The 24,353-nt window shown below is 39.0% G+C and overlaps 1 protein-coding gene across 2 annotated transcripts in view; it reads left to right on the top strand.

Annotated features, from left to right (window-relative positions):
• Window positions 1-24,353, top strand: part of PEX5L (peroxisomal biogenesis factor 5 like) — a 186,827-nt gene that overhangs the window by 122,266 nt on the left and 40,208 nt on the right. For both annotated transcript variants that reach the window (XM_018554893.1, XM_018554894.1), the window contains exons 3-6: window positions 4,390-4,501; window positions 13,367-13,576; window positions 17,298-17,421; window positions 17,852-17,951. In XM_018554893.1, the coding sequence (XP_018410395.1) occupies window positions 4,390-4,501; window positions 13,367-13,576; window positions 17,298-17,421; window positions 17,852-17,951 (546 nt within the window). The remainder of the gene's footprint in view (window positions 1-4,389; window positions 4,502-13,366; window positions 13,577-17,297; window positions 17,422-17,851; window positions 17,952-24,353) is intronic.

The raw sequence follows: 24,353 nt of genomic DNA, 5'->3' as shown, positions 1-24,353 counted from the left end.
TTAAGATAACCCCAAGTAATATGCTAATTAAAGAGATTTTTTTTTTCTTATATTTTTGTTAGTTTATGCCAAACAATTTGAATACAATGCAAAAGGTTAACTATTAGAGTTGAAATTATGATACTCGAAGAGGACTTCGATATAGTGAGTATATCGGAAACCTGGCTAGACGGCACACATGATTGGGCTACTAATATAGAGGGGTATAACCTGTTCAGGAGGGACAGATGTGGGAGAAGGGGGTGGGGTTGCATTTAAGTTAAAAACTATCTAAATATGCATATAAGGGACGATATCACGTCAAACAGTGGAGAAGACGTGGAGACCTTATGGCTGGAGCTCGATATGGTGGACACTAGCCGTAAACTTATTGTGGGTACTTGCTATAAACCTCTGAATATAGGGGAGGAGGGGGAAGCAAATCTACTCTCCCAAATAGAAATAGCTGGGAGGGAGGGCAATGTAGTCGTGATGGGCGACTTCAATTACCTGGACATCAATTGGGCTAATGGTACCTCAGGATCGACAAAGGCGGGCCGATTTCTGAACTTGTTGCGAGACAATTTCTTGGAACAGATGGTGGAGGTTCCAGCTAGGAAAAATGCCATCCTAGATTTAATAATTACTAATAATGGGGAGTTAATTGAGGATATTGCAATTGGGGAGACACTGAGTAATAGTGATCACAATGTGATTACTTTCAATATTGAATACAGGAAAGGAAAGAGGGCGGGACGGACAAGAACCCTAAATTTCAGAAGGGCCAACTTTGATAAACTGCGCAAACTAGTGGGGGAAATAAAATGGGAAAACTCATTTCACAACCTAAACTGTGGGACTGTTTCAGGAACACATTACATATTGCTATTTCAAAGTGTATACCTTTGGGTAACAAAAACAAAAGATCAAAGACTAAACCTATATGACTAAATAAAACTGTAAAACTACATGTTAAGGCAAAGAGAATGGCATTTATAAAATATAAGATAAGAAGGGACGGCATTGGCGTTCCTTAACTACAAGGAATGTAACAAAAAATGCAAACTAGTAATCCGGGAAGCTAAAATAGAATGCGAAAAGCATATCGCCACAGTTAGTAAAAAAAAAAAAAAAGTTCTGCCAATCTATTAACAGTAAAAAGGTAAGAAAGGAGCAGATAGGCCCAATAAAGGACGAAAATGGGAAGTTACTCACAAATTACAAGGAGAGGGCCGAGGCGCTGAACACTTTTTTCTCCTCAGTATACACTCAGGAAGGAAACGGGTTTGACGTACGTGATAAAACACAAAGTTCAACCGATTATATACCACAGTGGTTGACGGAAAGCGGGATACAACAAAGAATTAAAATGCTCAATGCAAATAAAGCAGTGGGACCAGATAACCTGCACCCCAAGGTACTTAGGGAACTAAGCCAGGTTATAACAAGACCATTATTCCTAATTTTTAAGGAATCCTTAGTGACTGGTAGAGTACCATGTGATTGGCTGAGGGCTACGGTAGTTCCAATATTCAAAAAGGGGGCTAGATGCCAACCTGGGAACTATAGGCCGGTCAGTCTAACATCGGTAGTTTGTAAACTGTTAGAAGGTATGATTAAGGACTATTTAGTAACATTTGTTAAGTATAACGGCATAGTTAATGACAATCAGCATGGGTTCACCGTTCCTGCCTGACTAACTTGCTAACTTTTTATGAGGGGGTAAGTAGAGATATGGATGGAGGGAAGCCGGTAGATGTGGTATATCTGGATTTCTCAAAGGCATTTGATACGGTACCACAAGGTGCCTCAAGGATCTGTGCTGGGTCCCATACTGTTGAACCTATTTATTAGTGATATCGGGGAGGGAATAAATAGCCATGTTTCCGTGTTTGCAGACGATACAAAAATAGGGAGGGTATTAGAAACGGATCGTGACTATATAACATTACAGGAGGACCTGGATAAAATAGGGGAGTGGGCAATAATATGGCAGATGAGGTTTAATGTCGATAAATGCAAAGTAATGCACTCTGGAAATAAAAATAAACAAATGGGCTATACCATCATGGACATGCCGCTAGGGAAGTCAGAAATAGAAAAAGATTTGGGGGTCATTGTAGACCACAAACTGAATGGTAGCTTGCAGTGCCAGGCTGCGGTAAACAAAGCTAGCAGGGTCTTGTCCTGTATTAAGAAGGGGATGTATTGCAGAGACAAGTCTATAATTGGGCCACTATATAGATCGTTAGTTCGGCCACATCTAGAGTGTGCGGTCCAGTTTTGGTCGCCCGGACTGAGAAGGGATGTCCTTGAACTGGAGAGAGGGCAACCAAACTAATTAGGGGAATGGAGGACCAGAGCTATGAGACAAGGCTACTGAAGTGAACTTAAACATGTTCACGCTGGAAGTAAGGAGGTTAAGGGGGGATATGATTTTCATGTACAAGATGTTCAATGGTGACAGCAACATTGGCAACAAACTCTTTAAGATTAACTCCATTACAAAGACTAGAGGCCACCACCTAAAGTTTATGGGGAAAAAATTCAAGCACAAGGGGTGAAGGGGGTTCTTCACAGTAAGAGCGGTCAGGGTCTGGAACTCACTGCCTCCGGCAATGATTTCAGCTAAGAGTGTAGAATTGTTCAAGAAACTTTTGGACCATTTCCTGAGGGACCGTAATATTCAGGGATACAAGTATTCCTAAGAATGAGATGATGCGTGGACCTATATGGGTTGGACTTGATGGACGTATGTCTTTATTCAACCCCAAATACTATGTAACTATGTAATTAAACATTTCAAACGTTTGTAGGAACTTAGTGAAGCGTTCTTAAAACAAAATCATTTAATGTTAACCCAATCTGATTGTCTGAAGACAAATGAAGCTCATAATGATATTGCTTGTAAAACTGTTATTGTAGTAAAATTGATACTTTAAACTTGATAATCATTATGATGTTGTTTAACTTTGTATCAAACGCTATGCCTGAGCAGCACTTACTATAATAATGATTGTAGGTTAACTTCTGAAATATTATGGCCATACTAATGTAGGCAGTAAACAATTAATATCTGGTAGTAAACAGTGACACAGTGGAACTAATTTATTTGATGGAAAAGTGCACATCAAAGTGCACATGCTATAATATTCCAAGAACCATTCCTATTATGCATGCAAGGAAACTAAAGCTAGTGCAGTTGCTTTGGACAACAGCACTATTTTTCCTTCACACAATAATTTGTTACTGTAAGGATGCATTGGTTAACTTGACAAAAACGATATGACTTATTTGCCTGCCTATATCCTTTTTATATTTTAAACAACATTTAAGACTTATTTTGCACACAATTTTAATAAATATTCTGCTGTGTTTTTTTAAATAAACTGACAACTTGATAAAACAATAGAAATGTATTTAAAATATTTTTTCAGTACTATAATTGTCATTACAAGATTAACCAGAGGTACATTTCCATCTTCAGTCGGGTGTGACCTCTGCAAGCTGTAAGGTTTGTTTGTAAACATCACCTATCTCCAACATTCATAGTGAACTTCCTTAGATTCTATAGCCCCCTAACCTTTTCCTGTAATCTATCCTATATAATAACTCTTGATCTTCCCCCCCACACTTAAACTTACCCTCTAAACTAAGCCTTAAAATTAATCATCGGCACTTTGCCTACCTTAACACCTAGTCCTTAAATATAAACAGTACCCTTATCCGCTAACCTAACACTGAAAACAATTAAACTAATCCTAACATTTACCAACTGTTCCAACCCTTAAATGTAACCCTTAACCCCAATAAGCCTAACTATAACTTGACCTTTAACCCCTTAATATAGTTATCATGGCCCTGAAAACTGTACCTATATGATCTCATCTATTGGTATTACCTCGCAGTAAAAGTGTTAGTTCCCAAAAACAACAGTCAACATTGAGAAATACTTGTATTGAAATCATTGTTTTGAAAACTAAAGATCATATATGAAGCTATCTTTGACACATATTAAACATATTTTTGTTGAAACTGGAGTTGTTCTTTTTTATAGTATTCATTATATTATATGTCTATTATTCACAGCACAATGGTGGATTAGGAACTACACACAAAAGAATAGATTTATTATAAACCCACTAGGGTAGCTGAGTGAATTATCATATATAACAATGCACAGGCACGACCGGAGAACTCAGACAATCAAATATACAAATATAATTAGATTATTAACTATACACATTGGCTGTTTTAGTTAAACAATACCAAAGTCTCAAGCACTTAGTATATGCAGAAAGCATGACCAGCTTTTTCTCTAGCAAAGTCTGATCATCATGTGGTTTCTTTTTTTTACTGATTACTCTGATGGGTTTTTTTATAATTTTTTTTTTTCGTTTCAATTTTCAGTTGGTGAATGAACAACAAGAAAGCAGGCCACTTCTCAGCCCATCTATAGATGACTTTCTGTGTGAAACCAAATCAGAAGCAAAGGCCAGACCAGTAACTTCAAATACAGCAGGTAATTGTATACTGCAATCAAGTCTTGTCTGCAGAATAGAGTCATCCCCGTTGGCAGACTTTGTGTCTAAATGTACTTTAAGAAGGAAAAATGTGCCTTGTATATTATCATTGTTGTGCTTGTTAAAGAAAAAAATTGTATTTTCCAGTGAGTGAATGTAATTCAGTGAGAATCCACAAAAAATTCCAATCTGTCATGTATGGGAAAAAAGAGAAATGCCATCTGAACAGTAACGTGTTTTTAAAGTGTATGTATAACCAAAACATGTTTAGTTTTAGATACAATAGGAAATGTTTAAAATCCCTGGCAATTTGTTTGCTGCTATCTGTGGAACATTGGGGAATTTTTCTTGTCCCAGGGATGCAACAGAGAAATTGAAGGAAATCTCCCAAAGCAAGAAAAACTCCCCTTTCAGACATTTGTCCCTAGTGCTGGTGTCCCCTTACTTGTAAGTCCAGTTTCTTTCCCAGTGACAATAGTCACCAAGACTGATAGAGCCGCGACCCTCCCCATTGGGAAAACAGATAGTATTAAAAACTTGGAAGAGGTTCTAACTCTTTATATAAAAAAAAATGTTTTGCCTAGACATACACATTTGAAATTATGTTTGAAGGTTATTTGTTAACACTAGAAGAAACAAAAATAACAGTGTTTCTCGTATTAACCTAAATTATATTTCCTGCTTTTCTACCTTGTATTAGAAAAAAAGATTTAACCTATAATTAAGACCTTCACTTTCTTTTTCTGCAGTTTTTAAGCGAGTTCCATATTTATTTGCTTCTCTGCTTCATATTTTCTGGAGTTTGCAGTTTGCGGCATAATCAAGACATTAAAAGGAGGTTTCGGTGATGGTATTGTGAAGGATAAAGAAGGAAACTTTATAACTAGCACAGCTGAGAGGGTTACCAGATCATTTCCAGACCATCTTGAATAGAGCAGCCTTAGCAGTCACAGTAGAAATACAATCAACTATCAAAGAGTTCAATGTTAGTATAGAGCCCCTACCCAAAAAAGAGGTTAAGGATGCAGTTAAAGGAATGGATAGTTAAAAATCAGCAGGACTGGACATAATGGAGCAGACATGTTGAAGGCAGAGTACATCACAATTACTAAGAAAAAGGTTGCTGATTAGAGAGTTTGTTAAGATTATAGTCAATTAATTTAAAATAACATCACTTTTATTTAAACCTGTTAAAAGCTACAAAAATGTAAACCTGTAAACCTATTATAATTATAAATTATAAGCGCAGGTTTAAAAGAAGATAATTAAGTTTTTTGACTAAATGTGTTTTGCATTTTGCAAAATAGTATATCTATAACCTTGCCTGTGAGTGTCCACATGAAGCGATAACCCCTTAGGAGCCGCTGAGTTCAAAGGTTCTTCCTAGTGTTTCTACTGGTGTGCTGCCCTACAGATACCTCAAATCACTCATTGACCCACCAGTGGTAACCAAGTGACTAATATCCACTTTGTCAATCCTTGCTTGCAGGTTATATTGTATTAATGTACTGGGTAGAGAGGGTCAGGGGTTACAGGATACCCAAACAGTGACAAAAATCCCTCTGCTCAAATAGAGAAATAACTTCAACCCCTCTCATGGGCCAAGGGTGTGCCTTTAAGCTGAGAACAGCAATTCTTCAAAGTGTGACTTTAGGCTCAGAACAGCAACTGACTGAACAAGCTCTGTGAAGGTGCCCCCCTTTTCCACTCATCCTCTCCTCTTATAGGCCCTAGCAGGAATTTGATTTGGAAGCTGATGAGGACTCCCCTCCTGAGAATACATGGGGGGCAAAAATACTCCTTCCAGTGGACCTCCTGAAAGACCTTTCTAGAAGCGCTCCCTGATATTTATCTCTTTCCCAGCCTACCTCACTGGCAGTAAACCACCTAGTTATTGGCCAGAGTGAAATAAATATTCATAACCCCTAACATTGCATCTTTTTGCTCCATTCACAGGAGAATTCTCCCCAGGAGCAGGCAGAAGTAAACAATGCCCTAGGCATAGAGGAAACCCAGGAAATACATACAACAATAACAATAACAGTTCAGGCTGGCTACACCTAGCTGCTCACTAAATTTAGACCAGTGGCACTCCAACTTTGGCAGGTTTAAAAACATCAATAACATTTTTAGACTAAGTCTAGGTGTTTTGCATTTTGCAAAACAGTGGAGTTGACTTACTAACGGTGAAAAGGCTGTGTACATTGCAAGGGGATTTCCAGTTTTCCAAGTTAATTTTGTCTTAGCTTAGTGAAGGGGGTGAAGCTCTGCTGGCTTCCATCATCCAATCATGTTCCAATCATGTGTATGTAAATATACAGATTTCTACTTTCCTTGCACATGATTGGCTATTCTTTGCAAAGTGAATACTCACTAAGCTGAGGGAAAATTCGATTGCAAACTGAAAATTCTCTTGGAGAGTGAACAGCCTATTTGTCTTTAGTAAATCACCCCCAATATGTCTATAAACTTGTTCATGTGTGTTCACAATCTTTCAAATTTAAAAGACACCGGGCAAAAGTGCTCTTAACCCTTTTAGTGGTTAACCCTTTATCCCTTAGTTAACTGAACTACCCAAGAGAGGTAATCTTTTAGACTGGAACAACTGGTAGGACATTACTACTTTCTCCTAAAAGAAAAGTGCTTAGCAACAATATTTCATAAGACTTAAAGATACACATGATCAAATTTAAAAGTAATCCATAGATAATCGCTGTAGAACATTTTTCACTATGGTGTTTTCCAGAAACTAGTGAACATTTGGAAGATGCTGTAGTGGGATTTCTCTTCAATTAATATTTAACAGCATCCAGATAGATGCCATTAGACACTGTGGTCAAGCAGGGATGTTTGCACTTCCTTTTTTGGTTCATTCTGGGCATGGAGTCAAGTAATAAATATGACAATAACTGTTTACTGGCAAGGTAGTCTACAGGACAATGTTGAATTATTCTCACATTGTTTTCAAAATATGAAAGTAATACACAAGCCATGGCCGTTGCAGCATAACAGATTGGACTACACATTATAGACTAACAGGCTTATTCACAGAAGGGTAAATAGTTTGGAGAAGGCAGGAGACGTGAACAATCTAGGGCATTATAGCTGAACCAGAAAGTGAGCTGAATTGGATCATTTTTCCAAATCAGCTATGTTGTACTAGATTGCTCACTTCTCCTGCCTTCTCCATCTCTTCACCCTTTTGCAAATATTTTAGGGCAAGTAATGCAACATATACACCCATTACACTGTATGAAAAATAGACTGAAGATGTAGAAGATTTCACACATCTAGGCTCCAAGATGTTAAAAAGTAGAGAAGCTTTAAAAACATTTTAAAAATGAATTTAACGGGTCTGTGAAGCCTTTGCAGCATTCAGAAACACCAGGAGGGAAAAGAATAGCAGTGCCATCACTAAGATTAGACTGTTCAAGTGTATTATTCTTAACAAACTATTAAGTAGTTCTTAATCAAGAAAGTCCAAACTAAGAAACAGCAACAAAGTCCCTCACCCAAGTAAAAATTCACAAATCAAGATCAGATAGCCCACCTTGACCAGAGTCTCCCTAAGATGGACTCCAAAGATACAAAAATGACCATATGAGAGCTGAAAGGAAACTGTAGAGAGAAAAATAAAGAAACAACAATAGACCTGGGGCTATCTGGTGCGATGTGTTTCAGTAAGGCTGTGGTGAGCTCTAATGGAAACTAGACTTTTTGGTTGATAAATACGTTTTGCTGTGTGAAAATCACACACACCTGGTGTGTGTGTGTGTTTAGGTTAGTAAATCAACCCCAAAGTGTTACCGCGAACCTCCCTACTGAACCATTTCCACTTACCTCCGCAGCTGAGATCCAACACTCGCCATCGTGCTCGCAGGAAGCGTTACAAAACCTTAAGCACAAGTTTGTGTGTAATGTGCATGCTTAATCAAATGCAACAACAAACACTCATTTCAAAATAACAAAATGATTCCAGTGTACTCCAGATCCTGCCCAAATCTGCCCAGACATGCCAATGAGGCCTATCCTTTCCATCATACCTTTATTTTATGACGGTCTTTCCATTTATTGCCATATTAGTTTAGATCGCCATGCATCTAGTTCAGTTACTGTATGTGTTAGGATTCAACAATTTAAAATGTATAGAAGAATTTTAATTATTGAACTGACTTACTAAATACATTATTGTTATACTGGCTCTGGGAATACGTGATCATTTCAAATATCCAAAAAGTTTACAGAAATAAAAAAAAAGCCTCTTACAAACCTAACTGGATGTTTGTGGTAAATACAGGTTTGCAGACCATTTCAAAATTGCTCCATTACTAAATTGGTCCCCAAGTGTATTTGTTGTGGGGATAAAAGAAAGAGCACATTAATGCTGCAATATTCTAAATTAAGCACTACAGCCTTTTTTATCATGAACAAAATAACAGCAGCCTTTTAAAACCAAATGTATTTATGTAATGACCAGGTTCTCAAGCAGCTGGGGAAGCTTTTCACTCACATGTGACCAACTTCAGAGCCTAGGTCATAATTAGGGCCCACTTTGCAAAAATTACCTACATGTAACAGTTTTGGTAATGTGAATTGTTACTGCTGCAGAACCTCTTTTCACAGGAACAAAAATAGGTCACGGTTTTAGGCAGTGTGAGTTTGAGCACAATCACAGACTGTGTATATAGGTGTAGTTAAAGCAAATAAAAAAAAAGAAACTTTAGATAGAGTAGGGGAGGTTTAGCAACCTTGTTAGATTTATATTGCTGTCTGTGACCCCACTAGCGAGAGTCTCCATATTTGACCTGGTGACCAATGTCACTGGAAATTAAGGAAAATCCCAAAATGTGCGTAGTATAACTTCGCCTCCAACTGGCATGCCTCAGTTTTTGGCTAGTGTCCTAAGAGGCTGAGCGCTAAATTTCTATTTTTATTTTGACTGTCTTCCTCTCTACTGTCAACATGCCCAGTACTGTTTTTTTTTCTCTTTTTTTCTCTTTAATCAAGATGTTTAATAGGCTGTCTCTTCAAAGAAACTATCCAGATTGGTGTTTCCACAGCAATAGATTTGGAGGCCATACCTGTACACCGCTGGACTAAACTTTGTTGGGCAAGCCTGATATGTGAGCTCTATGGCGTCTACTTGTGGTGGTTTCCAGACCTTGATGTACTGTGTTAGTTAGCCACAGAGTGGTTTTCAGGTCCAGAGCCATGGCACAGACTCTGGTGTGACCCAATCTCTGAAAACTATGCTCATGGATGAACCTGTAATCTAACTTTATAATGCACGGCTCTAAATTATGGAGCTTTCAAAGGTGTGTACTGTGATAATTAGCTGCAGAGCACTATCCAGTTTCAGAGCAGTGCTACAGACACTGAATTAGCCCAGTCTCTGATGACTCCCTTTGTGAAAAAGGCACTGATAGTGGCGTGGATAACCTGGTAGGTCATCTTTGAACATTACACTCTGCGTTGCATTGCTTTTCAGGCCCTAGTGTCACTTAGCCAAAGGCACTTTCCAGGTCCAGAGCAGTGGACATCAGAGTGCATTCTTTAGGCATTAGACTCTGCTTTATGACAATGTACTCTATTAATAACCGCAGACTGCTTTCTCGCTCTAGAGCCGCGGTACAGTCTCTGAAGTAACCCAGTCTCTAAAACCTCTCTTCTCAATAAACTTCTAAATTGGGGAAACGCTAACCTAATATGCATCCACTGGGTATTGGATATATTATGATGCTTTCCAGACCCTTTGGTGCTTTGTTAGTTAACTGCAGATCATTTTCCTGGTCCTGAGTTGTGACACAGCCTCCGGTGTAATCCGTTCATGGCAGTCTCACAATATACATACCTCTCTGCTTGCAGTGAACATGTTTCAATAAGCTTTGGGTGACATTTTTTCTTTTATACCTGAGGAAACTCAGCACTGATGTCATCTGCCACAGAGAGTGTTGTGTGTGTGCACTCTGCAATCCTTTCTCGCCTTTTGGTTCAGATTGAAATCTCTTCCCTTTGTAATCATTACTACATCGTTAAGTTCAAGCAATGTAATTACCTGAATTTGACCTGATATCAGCCTCTTGTAGTCCCTGTATAGTGAGCTGGAGTGGAAGGGGAAATAGCAGAACAAGGAGTCAATAAGTTCATGAGCTGACAAGAAACATGCTGATAGGAAGAAGGGCAGAGTGACAGAGAGATTAGCTCATCACTGTGCTGCTTCTCCTTCACTGTCCAGTCACAGGCTAGAGTGGATCCAGGACAACCTGGGTTTAGAGGAAATAGGTTTAATAAGGCTGGCCATCAGACATCTAGTGGCAGATGAATACTGTGGGGGAGTCTCTGGATTGAAGGTGCATATTGTAGAAGAGGCTGGATTTATTATTTAATCCTTTAATGTGCTCTTCATTTTTATCTTATTTTTGGCTGGAGCCCTGCTTTAAATCTACTTTACATTTATATGTGTGTACTTCTTTTTTTAGGTATACATTTTGTATTGGTATTAGTAATAGTGCCACATTTGGTTCCTGTGTGCTGTTTCTGAAAATGGAACATCCATTACAATTCTAGATAAGAGGACGTTGGTGTCAGTAGTCAGTAATCAGTATAGTCGCAGAGACTGCCACAAGCATACACATTTCATTGTTAATTGGCCACATAGAAATGACGTTGTTGGAAATATTGAAAGTAGAAACCCTTCAGATCCTACCCTTACTATACATTTGGATTAAATGACTCCCTGAGAGACATGTCATTTTCACTGTTTAAATGTAACTGTTCCCTATCAGCATTTCCTTGCTAATTAAAGAATTTAGAGTACATGCAATGGATGGCGTAATGTAATCCCTTGCTGTTGATTAGGTGACTGGGTGTTGATCCCTCTCTGCAGGTACACAATGTGATGATGACCTGCTTGTGTGACAGAGGATTCCTAGTCTACGCATGAATGTTATTAATGAACAAAGTATAACACGTAAATGTATACAGTTAAGGCATGTTTATTAGTACATTTGTTTTTGGTTGTAAGTAATGCATTCTGCTTAGCCTGGAGGTTTCCTTTAATGGATTAGGATTTACCTTCTTCATAGCTATATCAAACTTAGCAAGTATCAGGCCATTCGGATGTGGTTTACTGAGTTTCATGCACAGTGATCACGGTAATAGTCCAGTAATCACAGTAATAGTCATGTACAGCAGTCTGGAAATCTGTTTTGGTCCCAGGGGATTGGTAAATAGAGATACTTTGTAATGACAAATTCAAATAAGCTTGATTTTGCTAATACAGATGGATGAGAATTTGTTTAACTTGCATGAATTAATAATAACTGTGGCATGTAATCACACAAATATTTTACTGGAATTTACTACAGCATAATGCCCCAAATGACCAAGACCAGCTGCAATCAGTGTCTGCAAGAAAGTGTTATGTTTACATGTTTCATTTCCTGCACCATTGGATGCCAGGATTTGTCAAGAATCCAGATGGATTAGGCATGTGCTGGAACAGCTAATATTGTGCTATGTGATATATGACCACATTTATGACCAGTTAAATTAATTAAAAATACATTCTACATTTGCACATTTATTGCTGCAATGTAACTTTGTGGTAGACATGAGTAATATGATGATGGATTTGTTTTCTGGAATCACAGATAAAAGACATTGAATGTTTTGTCAAATTATATATAGGAGGCTTTGTTATGTTTCAAATGATTTTATTAATTCGTCGTGTGACCCAAATACTCTTACCAGAGAGTAGAATCAGGTCCTAAGCCTTCACTGCAGCAGCACAGCATTGCCATAAATATACTCCCAGGCTGCTGATAAGACAGTGAAGGAGCAGCAGCACTCTGATTAGTCATCACTCTGCTCGCTCTATTCTCCTGAGGGCATGTTCACTGCTTGTACATGTGCATGCAGCAGATCTTTGCTGGCTCTCCCTCCCTGGGTCTTAAGATGGCCAAACACAGTTTGAATTTTGGCTGATTCCTACAGAATTGACCAAAATTTGAGCAGTGTGTGTACTTTTTGCATTAAAAATACTTAACATTATCTTACAAATATAGGTGCTGAATAGTAAACACAGCAATGCTTTGTAAAGACTGCGTACGTTTTATTGAACACAGGGACCTAAGCTGGTGATAGCTGCATGGTTCCCCATCTAGTGTGTAAATATAAAGGAGTGTTAGGTCTTTTTTACAGGTTTATGTGACTGACAGGTATTTAGAACAGCATGTCACTCAAGGAATGGCACAAGGAATTAAACCTCATTGGGGGACTAGGTGTAGGAGACTAGGAATGAGTGACTGAGAAGGGTCATCTGTCACATTGTTTCAGCTGGCTCCGAGGGGATCCGTGCAGGAAAGAAACCAGGTAGATTGCAGCCTTTTGAATGGCAAGGGGATTGGCTCAGAAGTTAGGCACTGTTAATGCTGTGATTGATGGTGAGCTCTTTGGAAATTTCTAGGCATCACAGCAACCACGGTTAGCTACACTTGTGAAGGATAAGTGTGGAACACACTTCCTGGCGTGTACAGAGTGGTGAGAATATTGCTTAAGTTGTGAAACTTAGATAGTACTGAAGCCACTGAATCAACATATGGAGTTCCTATTTAAAAATATTCTGTTATTTAACATGATTTTGGTAAATGTTGGACAAAAAAGAATGTGGCAAAAAATGCAAGGCAGGTATATTATGTAAAAGTTCAAAAAAAATTCCTGTCTGCACCTTCCATTTGTACATTTTACATTGCCAAAGATTTTGATTACAGCTTAATTATTTTGACTGTTAAAGAGTATTAAGTCAATAACTAACATAATCATTGGGAGTTTCAGGCTCTCATTTATTTTGCAATCTTTGACAGTGTTATCACCAGGCTTGGATCTTTTAGATCTAAGTGAACCAATTACGCCAGCTCAGAGTAAAGGGAAAAAGTCAGAATCTGCTCTGAAAGGGGAATCGTCCAAAGGACAGTCCATTAAAAAGAAGGTGGATGAAACAGACCTCATCAAATCTGAAACTGAGCGAAGCACAAAAACTGTCAAAATTCCAGAAAAATCGTCTTTGGATTTAGGTAATGTTTGCATTGCTATCTATTTGTAAACAATTCCTAGGTATTCCATCAGTTTTTGTGCTTATTCTATTATTATTATTATTATATTTTTATTTCAATGTTTTTGCAACTTATTGGGAGTTATGTATGTAATGGTTTGCCTTGATCTGATATACCTGACCTGAAATAAAGAATCTAACCACTGCAACCACTGCAGTTCTTGGAGCTCATACTCTTAATTTAATGATCAGAAGAGATTGCCTGGTACTATACACCTTAAAAATTATTTTACAATGACCCCATGGTAACAGTTATATGCAATATTGCTAGACCGGTCCCTGCAGCCACTTATCCCTCGGGCTCTGGTGGTCTAAGGATATTCATTCTCTTTCCATTTGTCTTGATGATCATTGTCATTCGGACTTAAAATGAGGGAGTTGTCACTGGAGAAGAAATAATCCTTCAATAATTTGGAAAAGGGTAATCTTATAGGGATGCTTGTTACAGTGACAACTAAGAGAAAATGTCCCTTACTTTGGAGAGAAGTCCTATTTCCTGTTGTGTCTCGAGTCTAAAGAGGAAGTGAAGGAAAATCTTTCCAATGGAATTGAAACAATTAGGACAGTAAAAGAAATTGTCAAATGTTTTATCCATATCATGCCCCATCCAACACTTAAATGAATATTTAGACATACATGAAGTGATGTAATACAAAAACAAATAAAACCAATTCACTCAAGCAAGGAATATGAATACAAAAATAAGATTACAGCTATATGTATGGAGCAGGTCTATACCCCACATATAATATGAAGCACTAGAACTAAAATCAAACAACACAATGGTTAGAAAAAACATTACTCATGCTATCCAAAACAAACAAAAAAGATTTTTGCCCATTTCCAAATGATTCCAAATCTTGTATCAAAATACATCTAGCTCAAACAGAACAAGAATTAGTAATACCATTTCACAATTTAGTTTATGTTGTCTATAGACACAAAACTCATCGTTTTATATATGCTGTGAATGCATAGATACCATGTGATATGTAAGCATAAAGATAACTAAGGGTCCAGCAGTGTCAGAATATGATCAGACTGCATTAAAGCTGTATATCTCCAAGCATAGCTCGCTAAATGTAAATGGATAGGTCTCAGTGCACATGATTTTGTAATTTGAAGGTGTATTGACATTCCATTTGTCACAATTATAAAGCTCGGGATGAATGCCAGAGTATGTAGACTCACTGGAATATTTTTTTAAATGCTGAATTATCCTTTCATATTGACTAACAGATTAGCTTCCTTTAGCCAGAAATTGTTTTCTGTTTGTTTGTTCTTGATTATTGTACTTTGCATGTTCAAAACCTGTTTTGTTTATGTTTGTAAATCGATCTTTGTTTTGCCTTGCAATATCTATATGTTTGATCTGATTTCCTTTAATTTCATCAGAGGCAACTGTACGTTCAGGGCTTGTTCACACCATGTCCGGATCATGTCAAGACCAGAACAGTTTGTTCCTGGACCAAAAAAGCATCATAATGTATCCCTATGCTCTTTCTGTGCTCTGTTCACGCAGTCCATCCTGGACCAGAAAAAAACGCATCAAAAACACATACAAACGCATGCAAACACATTGGACCGCACCTGAAAACCCATTTTAAGCTAAAAAAAACACTTCATAACATGGTAAAATCGTGGCAAAAATCTGCAAACAATGCACTGCACTGCATTTGTAGATCTGCTCCAGATTTGGTCCAGACATGGTGTGGACATAGCCTAAAGCACTGCAGTGATTCTTATATTACTGTCAGTTGTATTTTAAAGTACTGCTGACAGTTTAGAACCCCTATGGTACTGATAGTTGTATTTTATATTCCTGCTGACAGGTTTATTTTAAAATACTGCTGACAGATTTAGGGACTGCAATGGGCATTTGTTAGCTTCAAGTGGGTTTTAGTTTTCCATAAAAGTCTACGAAATTGCAAAACACGCTTGAAGCAAGTCAAATGCAGGTAAGAAGGAGGTTAACTGCAGGTCAAATGTAACTATCAATTAATTCTGAATGATATCAGAAGCGTCTGAAACTGTCATCAACAAAAGTCCATCAACACAGGCCCTTAAAGGAGAACTATGGGGTTAAGGCTTTTCCCCATAGTTTTCCTTAGGGTAACGGAAGGACACAAACTAGCTTCCTCCCGTCACCCTAGGCTCAGTATACCGCGAGCTCCAGCTCTATACTGAGACGCCGCAGTATACCGTATTGGATACTTTATAGTTCTACATTCCATTTAGATTGTTTACATTACTAGTTGTAGCTCAATGTAATTTCCATTTATTTATACAGTATGTTTACATAAAGAAGAAGTAGAGAAAATAAAAAGTTATGCTTCCCCAAAGTTACTTTTATGTAGTTATTGCAACAACTGAGATTTACCTGAACTGTGAGTCCTCATATGTGTACTTACATAGTGTGAGGAAAGGTATAAAGGCCAAGATAAAAGTATCCCTTTCAGTTTATAAGAACTTTTTACTTTTTAATATTGTTGCACAATGGTGAGATTATCTGTATATATACCACTAGCAAAACATTATTGTATATTCCTAGCGAAAATATTTCGTTTTTTTGTTTTCAATATAGTGGGGAAGAGATGCAACCTCTGTCAGGTTTTGGCTGTTGTTTTTGTCCAATGTGGGGAGATTCACCCTTTATATTTGTCCTGGTGACCATCATCAATACAATAGAAAGTGCAAAACAGAAAAAGAAAACAAAATGGTGTGGGGTTCCCATTACAATTCAAACCAGACCCTTATTCAAGCTTGCAGTCCGGGTTGCAAGGGGGGGGGGGAGTAGGGAGCATGCATACCATACCATTGGGCCGCAAAGCTTTCCCACCATTCAAATCTATAACATAGCATCTCTCACAAGTGTGAAAAGTGCCATGTTTTGTGGCCATACATGTTTTGAATTTGGGGGAATCCCACTTCTGGCTATTGTATTCAGCAACTTCTTTTGGTGCTGAATATCCAAACAGCCCCTGCATCTGATTAACAAAAAATATATCTTATCTGTGTATCACTTAGCTGTAGATTATCAGATCTCTGAATTCATGGTGACACTGTTCTTCCTTCTGGAGGGTGGCTCCAAGCTCACTCCTGTGAGGGATTACAATCTCATGTTTAGTTTACTAATTGTAGTCCATCACGGGAGCGATCTTGGAGAGGTGGCTACTTTACAACACACACAGGGACCATGGGGAACAAAAGTAGCCACCCTCCAGAAGGAAGGACACTGTGAGCACCAATTCAGAGATTATTTGAGGATCTACAGCTCAGTGATACACAAATAAAATACATTTTCGTTAATAGGTAAGATACTTGAATGCATTTTTAAGAGTAATCTCCTGAATGTAGTGTGCCTTTAAGGATGCTGCATATCAAATAATCCACATGTGATATCATATAATCCATCATATAGCCCATAAAAACACTTGCAGTTGTATAAACATGTTTGACAATAATAAAATAAATGTACTTTGTATAGCACACATTTGGGTTTAACAAATACCAGTGAAGAACAATGAAATGTTCCTGGTTAACCTGTGTATGTCGTTTGTAATGCTTGTTATTATTTTTAAGCAATTAACAAAACATGTTGATAGCGGTTTTAAATGGTGTAAAAAATAAAAGCAAATATTCTTTATTTGTCTTTTGTGTGAAGATCTCTTGCTTACTTTTAGTCCACATACAGATGCAGCTGGAGAAATGGGGCGATGGGTGTTTTCGAGGAGATAAAAGCAGCGAGGGTCATGGGGGCTTGGATAGAAAATCATCATCTAAGGAATCGTCTAAAGAGCTCTTATGGTAATTCTTTCTGTTCTCTAATAGAAAAAGCATGTCTTTAAAGGATAGGCTGCAGATTTAAACTGCACTTTAAGGAACATTTTGTAAAAAAAGACGGCATATTTTAAAAAGTTGTCCTCTTGTTTCAAAATCTTTATTACAATGGCAATTAGAAAGTCTTTGTACAAAAGCTGAATTATAATGGAAACCAATCAGATGCTTGCTTTCATTCTCTAATTAGCACTATAAACAATGGTATCCAGTTGGTTGATGTCACCATTGTGACATATTTGTTTTCTTTGAGTCTTTCTGTGAGTCTGAGAATTGAAAATGACATGAAATCTGAAATATTGTATATTAAAATAAACCTAAATAAATGTGTTTATACTCAATTAATGTGTATGGCTCCCCTTGGTGCAATGTTAAAATGTTTCCACAACTGTTTTTTCAGGTCAGCAGATGGTAGATCACAAGGTGACCCAGTCAGAAATAGGAGTAATGTAGCGGCGACTGAGCAAGCATCTGATTTAGAACTAGCACCTGCACCCAAAGTGAGTATTTATGCCATAGTATAATGCATTAGCCACAGCAATATATAATGGTATAGCGCCACCTGTATGCACTGGGCTAATGACATGTTTTTAAATATGCAAGAAAAAAAAGTATAACAAAATCAATACCTATTGATTTTTAACATTTCTGATAACATTAACTTTATCATAACTATATAAAGACCACCGCTCTTAAAAATTGTCCTCATAGTTTGCGGAAAAACTACCTTATAGAAAAGATCACTTTGAACCGTCAGAATGCACTCATATGATAAAGTAGCATCTGTCCAGTAAGTAGTTTAGAGTCTGAGTTAATGTCACAATGCACTACTTAACTGTGCGTGGACACAGTCATTTTAAATATGAGCAGTGTCATGAAATTAATCTCTGATTTCTAAAGCAGATTTCTCCTTTAGATTTCATTTTGAATCTCTGGGCAAACCAAAAAACGATCCCACATTGTAAGAGTTAAGTGCTTGTTTATCCCTAGGGGATAGGTAAAACCTTTTTTACTTACTTGATTACTTGATGGGGGGCACAAATGTCTGTTCTTGCCTCGGAGGCAAAAGGAGCTAGCTTTGGCTCTGTTGAGCCTGTCCTCCAATGTGTTGGGATGGGCACAGAAATATGTATTATAGCATATAGAGCAGCGGTTCTCAACCTGTGGGTTGCGACCCAAAAGTGGGTCGCAACTCACTGTTGAGGGGGTCGCAGCATCCACTACTGCTGCACTAGGTGAGAGGCTCCTCAGCCTCCTCCTAGCGCAGCAGTGTCAGTGTCAGTCAGCGGGAGGACAGCAGAGGCTGTGAATATAAAAGTGCCGCTATACACACTCCCTGGCCGCTGCAGTGACATCTAGTGGCCGGGGAGTGTGTACAGCAGGGTTTTTCTATTCACAGCCGCTGCTGTCCTCCTGCCTCCCATACAATGTGAGCTCTGCAGGAGGCGGGCGTCTAAGCAGTGCTGTGGCTGAGAAGGCTGCATGGAGACAGAGCAGGCAAGCAGGGGCTGGGGAGGGTTTGTGTTCTTGTGAGTGTGCTTCTATTTTTAGTCCCAAGTCCAGTTTTAATAATTCTGGAGTCCAGCTGGGGGTCATCACAGCTTGGCAAATGTTACCAAGAGGTCCCGGCCCTAGAAAGGTTGAGAACCACTGATATAGAGGCATGCAGGATAAGATCTGAACTGGCATTCTTACCAGATAAAGGTAAGAGCTCTGTTGCAAACAGGTTCTTTTCTATAACACACGAAAAAGCAGGGAGGTACAATTCATATTTTTCACACACAGGTCTAACTATTTATTTGCTTGATTTAGTTGTGGCTATGATGATTCCATGCTGATGCCTGCATGTGTCATTACAGACATGACAGTGTCCATGTTACATTATACACCCACTGACCACTTTATTAGGTATTCAACTGCTCGTTAACACAAAAATCTAATCAACCTATCACATGGCAAACAGAGTATCAGAATGGGGAGGAAAGATGATTTAAGTGGCTTTGAACGTGGCATGGTCATTGGTAGCAGACGTGCTGATCTGAGCATTTCAGAAACTGCTGATCAATTGTGATTATAACTCACAACCATGTCTAGGGTTTAAAGAGAATGGTCAGAAATGCAACAATAACTCAAATTACCACTCAGCGTATCTCCGAATGCACAACACGTCGAACTTTAAACAGATGGAATACAACAGAAGATCACACCAGGTGCCACTCCTGTCAGCAAAGAAAAGGAAACTGAGGCTACAATTTGCAAGGGCTCACCAAAATTGGACAAAAAAGCATGGATCCAACTATCTTGACACCCTTTAAGCCCCTTAGTACCAAATGAGCTTTGTTTAAATACCACAGCCTACCTGAGTATTGTTGCTGACCATGTCCATCTCTTTATGACCACAGTGTGCCCATCTTCTTATGGCTACATACAGCAGGATAGCCTGCTATGTCACAGAGCTAAAACCAACTCAAACTGGTTTCCTGAACATGATAATGAGTTCACATGAATTCAAATGGCCTCCACAGTCACCAGATCTCAATCCAACGGAGCACCTTTGGGATGTGGTGGAAGGGGAGAGATGCATGATGGATGTGCAGCCGACAAACCTGCAGTAATAGGGTGATGCCATCATGTCAATATGGACCAAACTCTCTAAGGAATGTTCCCATCATCTTGTTGAATCTATGCCATGAAGAATTAATGCAGTTTTGAAGACAAAAGGGGTTCCAACTCAGTACAAGCTAGGTTTACCTAATAAAGTGGCCAGTGAGTTTATATACAAAGGGACCTTGGTGGAGAAAAACACATACAAAATATGTGTATAAGGTCAAAAAGCACTCAACATAATTCCCATACATGAAGCAAGTAAGCTAGTATTTTGAAATAGTTAGTCTATTTCATATTCACTGCAGCTATATGTACTCTTTTTTATTATTTCTAATGCAAATGTGGGATACTGTAAAGCTCTGCTTTATTTATTATTACATAATAAATAAAAATGAATGATTTATATAGCACCAACCGTTTGCACAGCCCTTTACAACATAATGGGAGACAGTACAGTTACAATACAATGCAAGACACAAGGATTAGGAGGGTCCTGATCATGAAAGCTTACAATGTACAAGGGAGGTGCAAGGGAGACACTCAATGGCGGGCTCTGCAGGGTCTCAGGTGGGCTGCACACATCTTACCTGTCAGCGCGGTCCGCCTCCGTGGTCGCCGGGCCCCGCCTCCTCTTTCATCGTCGGGCCCTGTCTTCTCATCTATTGATGGGCCCCGCCTCCTCTTACATCACTGGCCGGGCCCCGCCTCCTCCTTCACTGCAAACGCCGGGTCCAGTCTCTTCTGCAGCAGCTGCTGGCTTTCACTGACACAGCTCAGCAGCGGATGTGAGGAAGAACGAGCCGCTGCACACAACACTGACAGATTGTCAGTGATTTAACAGCAGCGCATTCCTCTTGACAGCCAGCATCCTGATATGCCATTGTGACCCAGGCGGCCCGCACGGCAGAGTTGATGGAGAAGGTAAAGTTTAGGTTGTAAGGTAGAAGTGGGATAGGCTTCCCTGAACTGAAGAGTTGTCAAGGATTGCCCACAGGTGGACAGAGTAGGCCATTGGGTTAGGGAGGTCCAGAGGATGGGAGAAACTCTAAAGTAGTCCTGGAGGCAAATTTGCCCAAATTCTGTGAAACCCACAATTCAAAACACATACTTCTTAGCTCCACATCTCTTAACAGTACCATCAAAGACAGCTGGAAGCTTAAAAGCAATGCTACTAAGGAGAATCAAACATGATGCTCATTGCAACAACAATCTTCCAATTCTAATATGTACTAGGAAAATTATGGTTGGAAGCTAATTGGTTGCAGTGTACAACACCTTGGGGTTGATTTACTAGTAGTGAAGTCTGTTTTCTCAGCCAAATTAATGTTCCCTTTGCAAACTGTATGTTGATTTAGCTTGCTGAACAAGGTAAATCTGTGTTTATTTTACATACCCAATCATATGCGAGGGGAATTTAAAAAAAGGGACTTTCACTAGCACATAATTTGATAATTGAAATAAATACAGCTTCACCTGTTGTACTAAGCTACTTGAACAGTCAGTTTGCAACGTGAGCATACACAACACGAAGTGAACATGCTCTATTCTTTTAGTAAAACAACCCCAGTTTCTTTTTATTTTCTTTATATACATGAGGTCCAGAATGTGTAGTGGCTTTCACTTACATCATATTCACTTCACTATGGGGTCTATTCACAAAGCTGCCGTAGGCAGCCGATTGAATGACCGACCTGAAGTGAGCCGAACACTCACTGTTCGGCTATTCACTTCAGGCTGGTACGGCTGATTTCAGCCGTATATCGGCTTGCTTCGCATGGAGTGCAGAAGGAGTTTGACTCAGCCGATCTAACATCTGGATCAGCTGAGCCGAAACCTACGGCAGGCTACTCACTGCTGTTCGGTCTATTCTTATAGATGCCGAACAGCAGTGAGTGAATAGCCGAATGCCGCTAAGCGGCATTCGGTCTATTCTCATAGATGCCGAACAGCAGTGAGTGAATAGCCGAATGCCGCTAAGCGGCATTCGGCTCGGCTGTTCTGCGCGGTCCCTCAGAGGGACCGAGCAGAACAGAAAAATAGTTTTAAAGTTTTAAAAAAGTAAATAGAAAACGATTGGGCGGAGCTAGGAGTGACAGCTAGCTCCGCCCAACAGTTTTCTATTGTCCGTCGGGTCTGCTGCCGTAAAAAAAAAGAAAAAAAACCTCTCTCGGGCGCTCTGGGAGCTTCTCGCTCCCGGCCGCCAGGAGACAAACACTGCTTTTTCTTGTTTTTTTCTTTATTCTGACACGGAGCCGTGTCAGAATAGAAAAAAAAATAATAATAATTGCCAATTGGAATGCATTGCTAGATTCCTATTGGCTATTTCAATTTGCAATAGCCAATAGTAAACTAGCATTGTACCCGCCCTCTGCTGATGGACCTGATGGAGAACTGCAGCAGAGGGCGGGCACAACGCTAGTTTACTATTGGCTAATGCAAATTGAAATAGCCAATAGGAATCTAGCAATGCATTCCAATGGGCAAACATTTTATTTTTATTTTTTTTCTATAATGACACGGCTCCGTGTCAGAATAAAAAAAAAAGGAACAGCAGTGTTCCTCTCCTTTGCGCCCGGGAGCAGGTGACTCCCGGAGCGCCAGGGAGAGTTTGCTGTTTGGAGATCAGTGTCTCTGGTTAGTGGGTAACCATGGATGCTGATCTCTCTGCAAGTGGCCGGAGCCAGGGCTCCGCCCAGCTGACAGAAGCAGGCTGTCAGCCGGCCAATGCGTTCGACTCGACTGAGCCCCTCGGCCACGTTCGGGAGCTGTACGGGCTATAGTGAATGATCGGCCGAAGCTACGGCTAGATCCTTCGGCAGCTTCGTGAATAGACCCCTATGTAATTTTTCCATAAACTGCTTGCAGTTATCTAATGGAAAATGACAGGTTAACTCGGGCCAGTCTAGGCAAAAAAGGAAAACCTGGTGTGAATATAGAATGGCAGTTGTCGAGACAACACAATCAGCCTCCTGTCGCGTTAAACAGTAGATGAGGGCCTGACATCTTTTTTCTTGATTCTCTACTTCTGAACTTCATCTAAATTAGAATCTGAATGTAATGGATTTTATGCATCCCGTGGCTCCTCATTTAGATATTATATTGTTTATTTCGGGTGCATAAAGAGCTGAGTTAATGCATAAATCCCACTTTTGCTTCTCTACTATAGCTGATGAAAGTACCTGAAACAATGAAATCTCTAAGTGGTATGTCCTATAAAACATGAAGTACAGCAGATGATATCAGAATATAACTCGTAAAGATGCTAATATAACTGCACTTTCCATTTTGATAGCCATAGACTCTTATTTTCATAACCGGCAGATCGCATCCGATTAATTGAGATACATTGTTGCTGCAGTAGTCATTTTATGAAATTACATTATCATGACTTATTGGAAGGGCTGTGAATTTATTTTATCACATGCTACTAGGCTCAGTTTATGAAGTTAGCAAACTAGGATAAAGATCCTTATTTTCCAAACAGTTCAGTGAGCTTTGGAAATATGGTTATCCACAAAGTCAGGAAAATGTTACTAGTAGATTCAAGCCCATCATCAGGATAATACTATTGGGTATTGAAGAGAAGCAGCACACTGATCAGGTTATCCGTCTTCTCAACCCACATGTAAGCATGCTTAGGAAAGGAGATTAACAACGCTATACAAAGAATAGGCTCAGAAATGTATCATCTCTCTTCTACTATGCAAGCTACTATGCAAGGTAGTTACAGGAGGTAAATATCAAGAGAGATTTAGGTACTTATGCTAGTTGTAAGTAAAAACAAATTCAAAGATAAACTCCATACAAAAAATATACATTGTGATCTTTGTGATGTTCACATAGGCTTTTCTATTCAAAAACTTTTCTTTTTGCTACCTACATGTAGAGTAGAGCTATAGAGATGTGTTAACCCTGTGATGTCATCCCAGGGTTCTCGAAATTTGCAGCATCAGTGCCAGACAGTGTGAGGGACCTGTAGGGCATATGGTAGACTAATAGGCTGTACTATGTCAACCAATCACTGTACACAATAGAAATAGGACTAGACAGGAAAAAAAATTATGTTTGAGAATGGAAATATTACCTATATATAAAATCACTAGTTATTGCTACTCCGGGATTGTTAGGTGACATTTAAGAAATCAGTCTCACTCTGGAATGGTATATTTCAAATGGAAAAATAATCTCACAAATGAGTAATTGTTGAGTGATTAGACTCCTCCACTGAGGTGAGGAAATGCCTTACTAATACCTTCTGCAACATTATTGTATTTCAGTATTGCACAATTTTAGGA

Source organism: Nanorana parkeri, unplaced genomic scaffold (assembly GCF_000935625.1).
Source record: "Nanorana parkeri isolate BGI_ZX_2015 unplaced genomic scaffold, ASM93562v1 scaffold177, whole genome shotgun sequence".
Taxonomy (NCBI): Eukaryota; Metazoa; Chordata; class Amphibia; order Anura; family Dicroglossidae; genus Nanorana; species Nanorana parkeri.
Note: the sequence above shows the minus strand (reverse complement) of the source record. Positions and strands in the feature narration are given on the sequence as shown.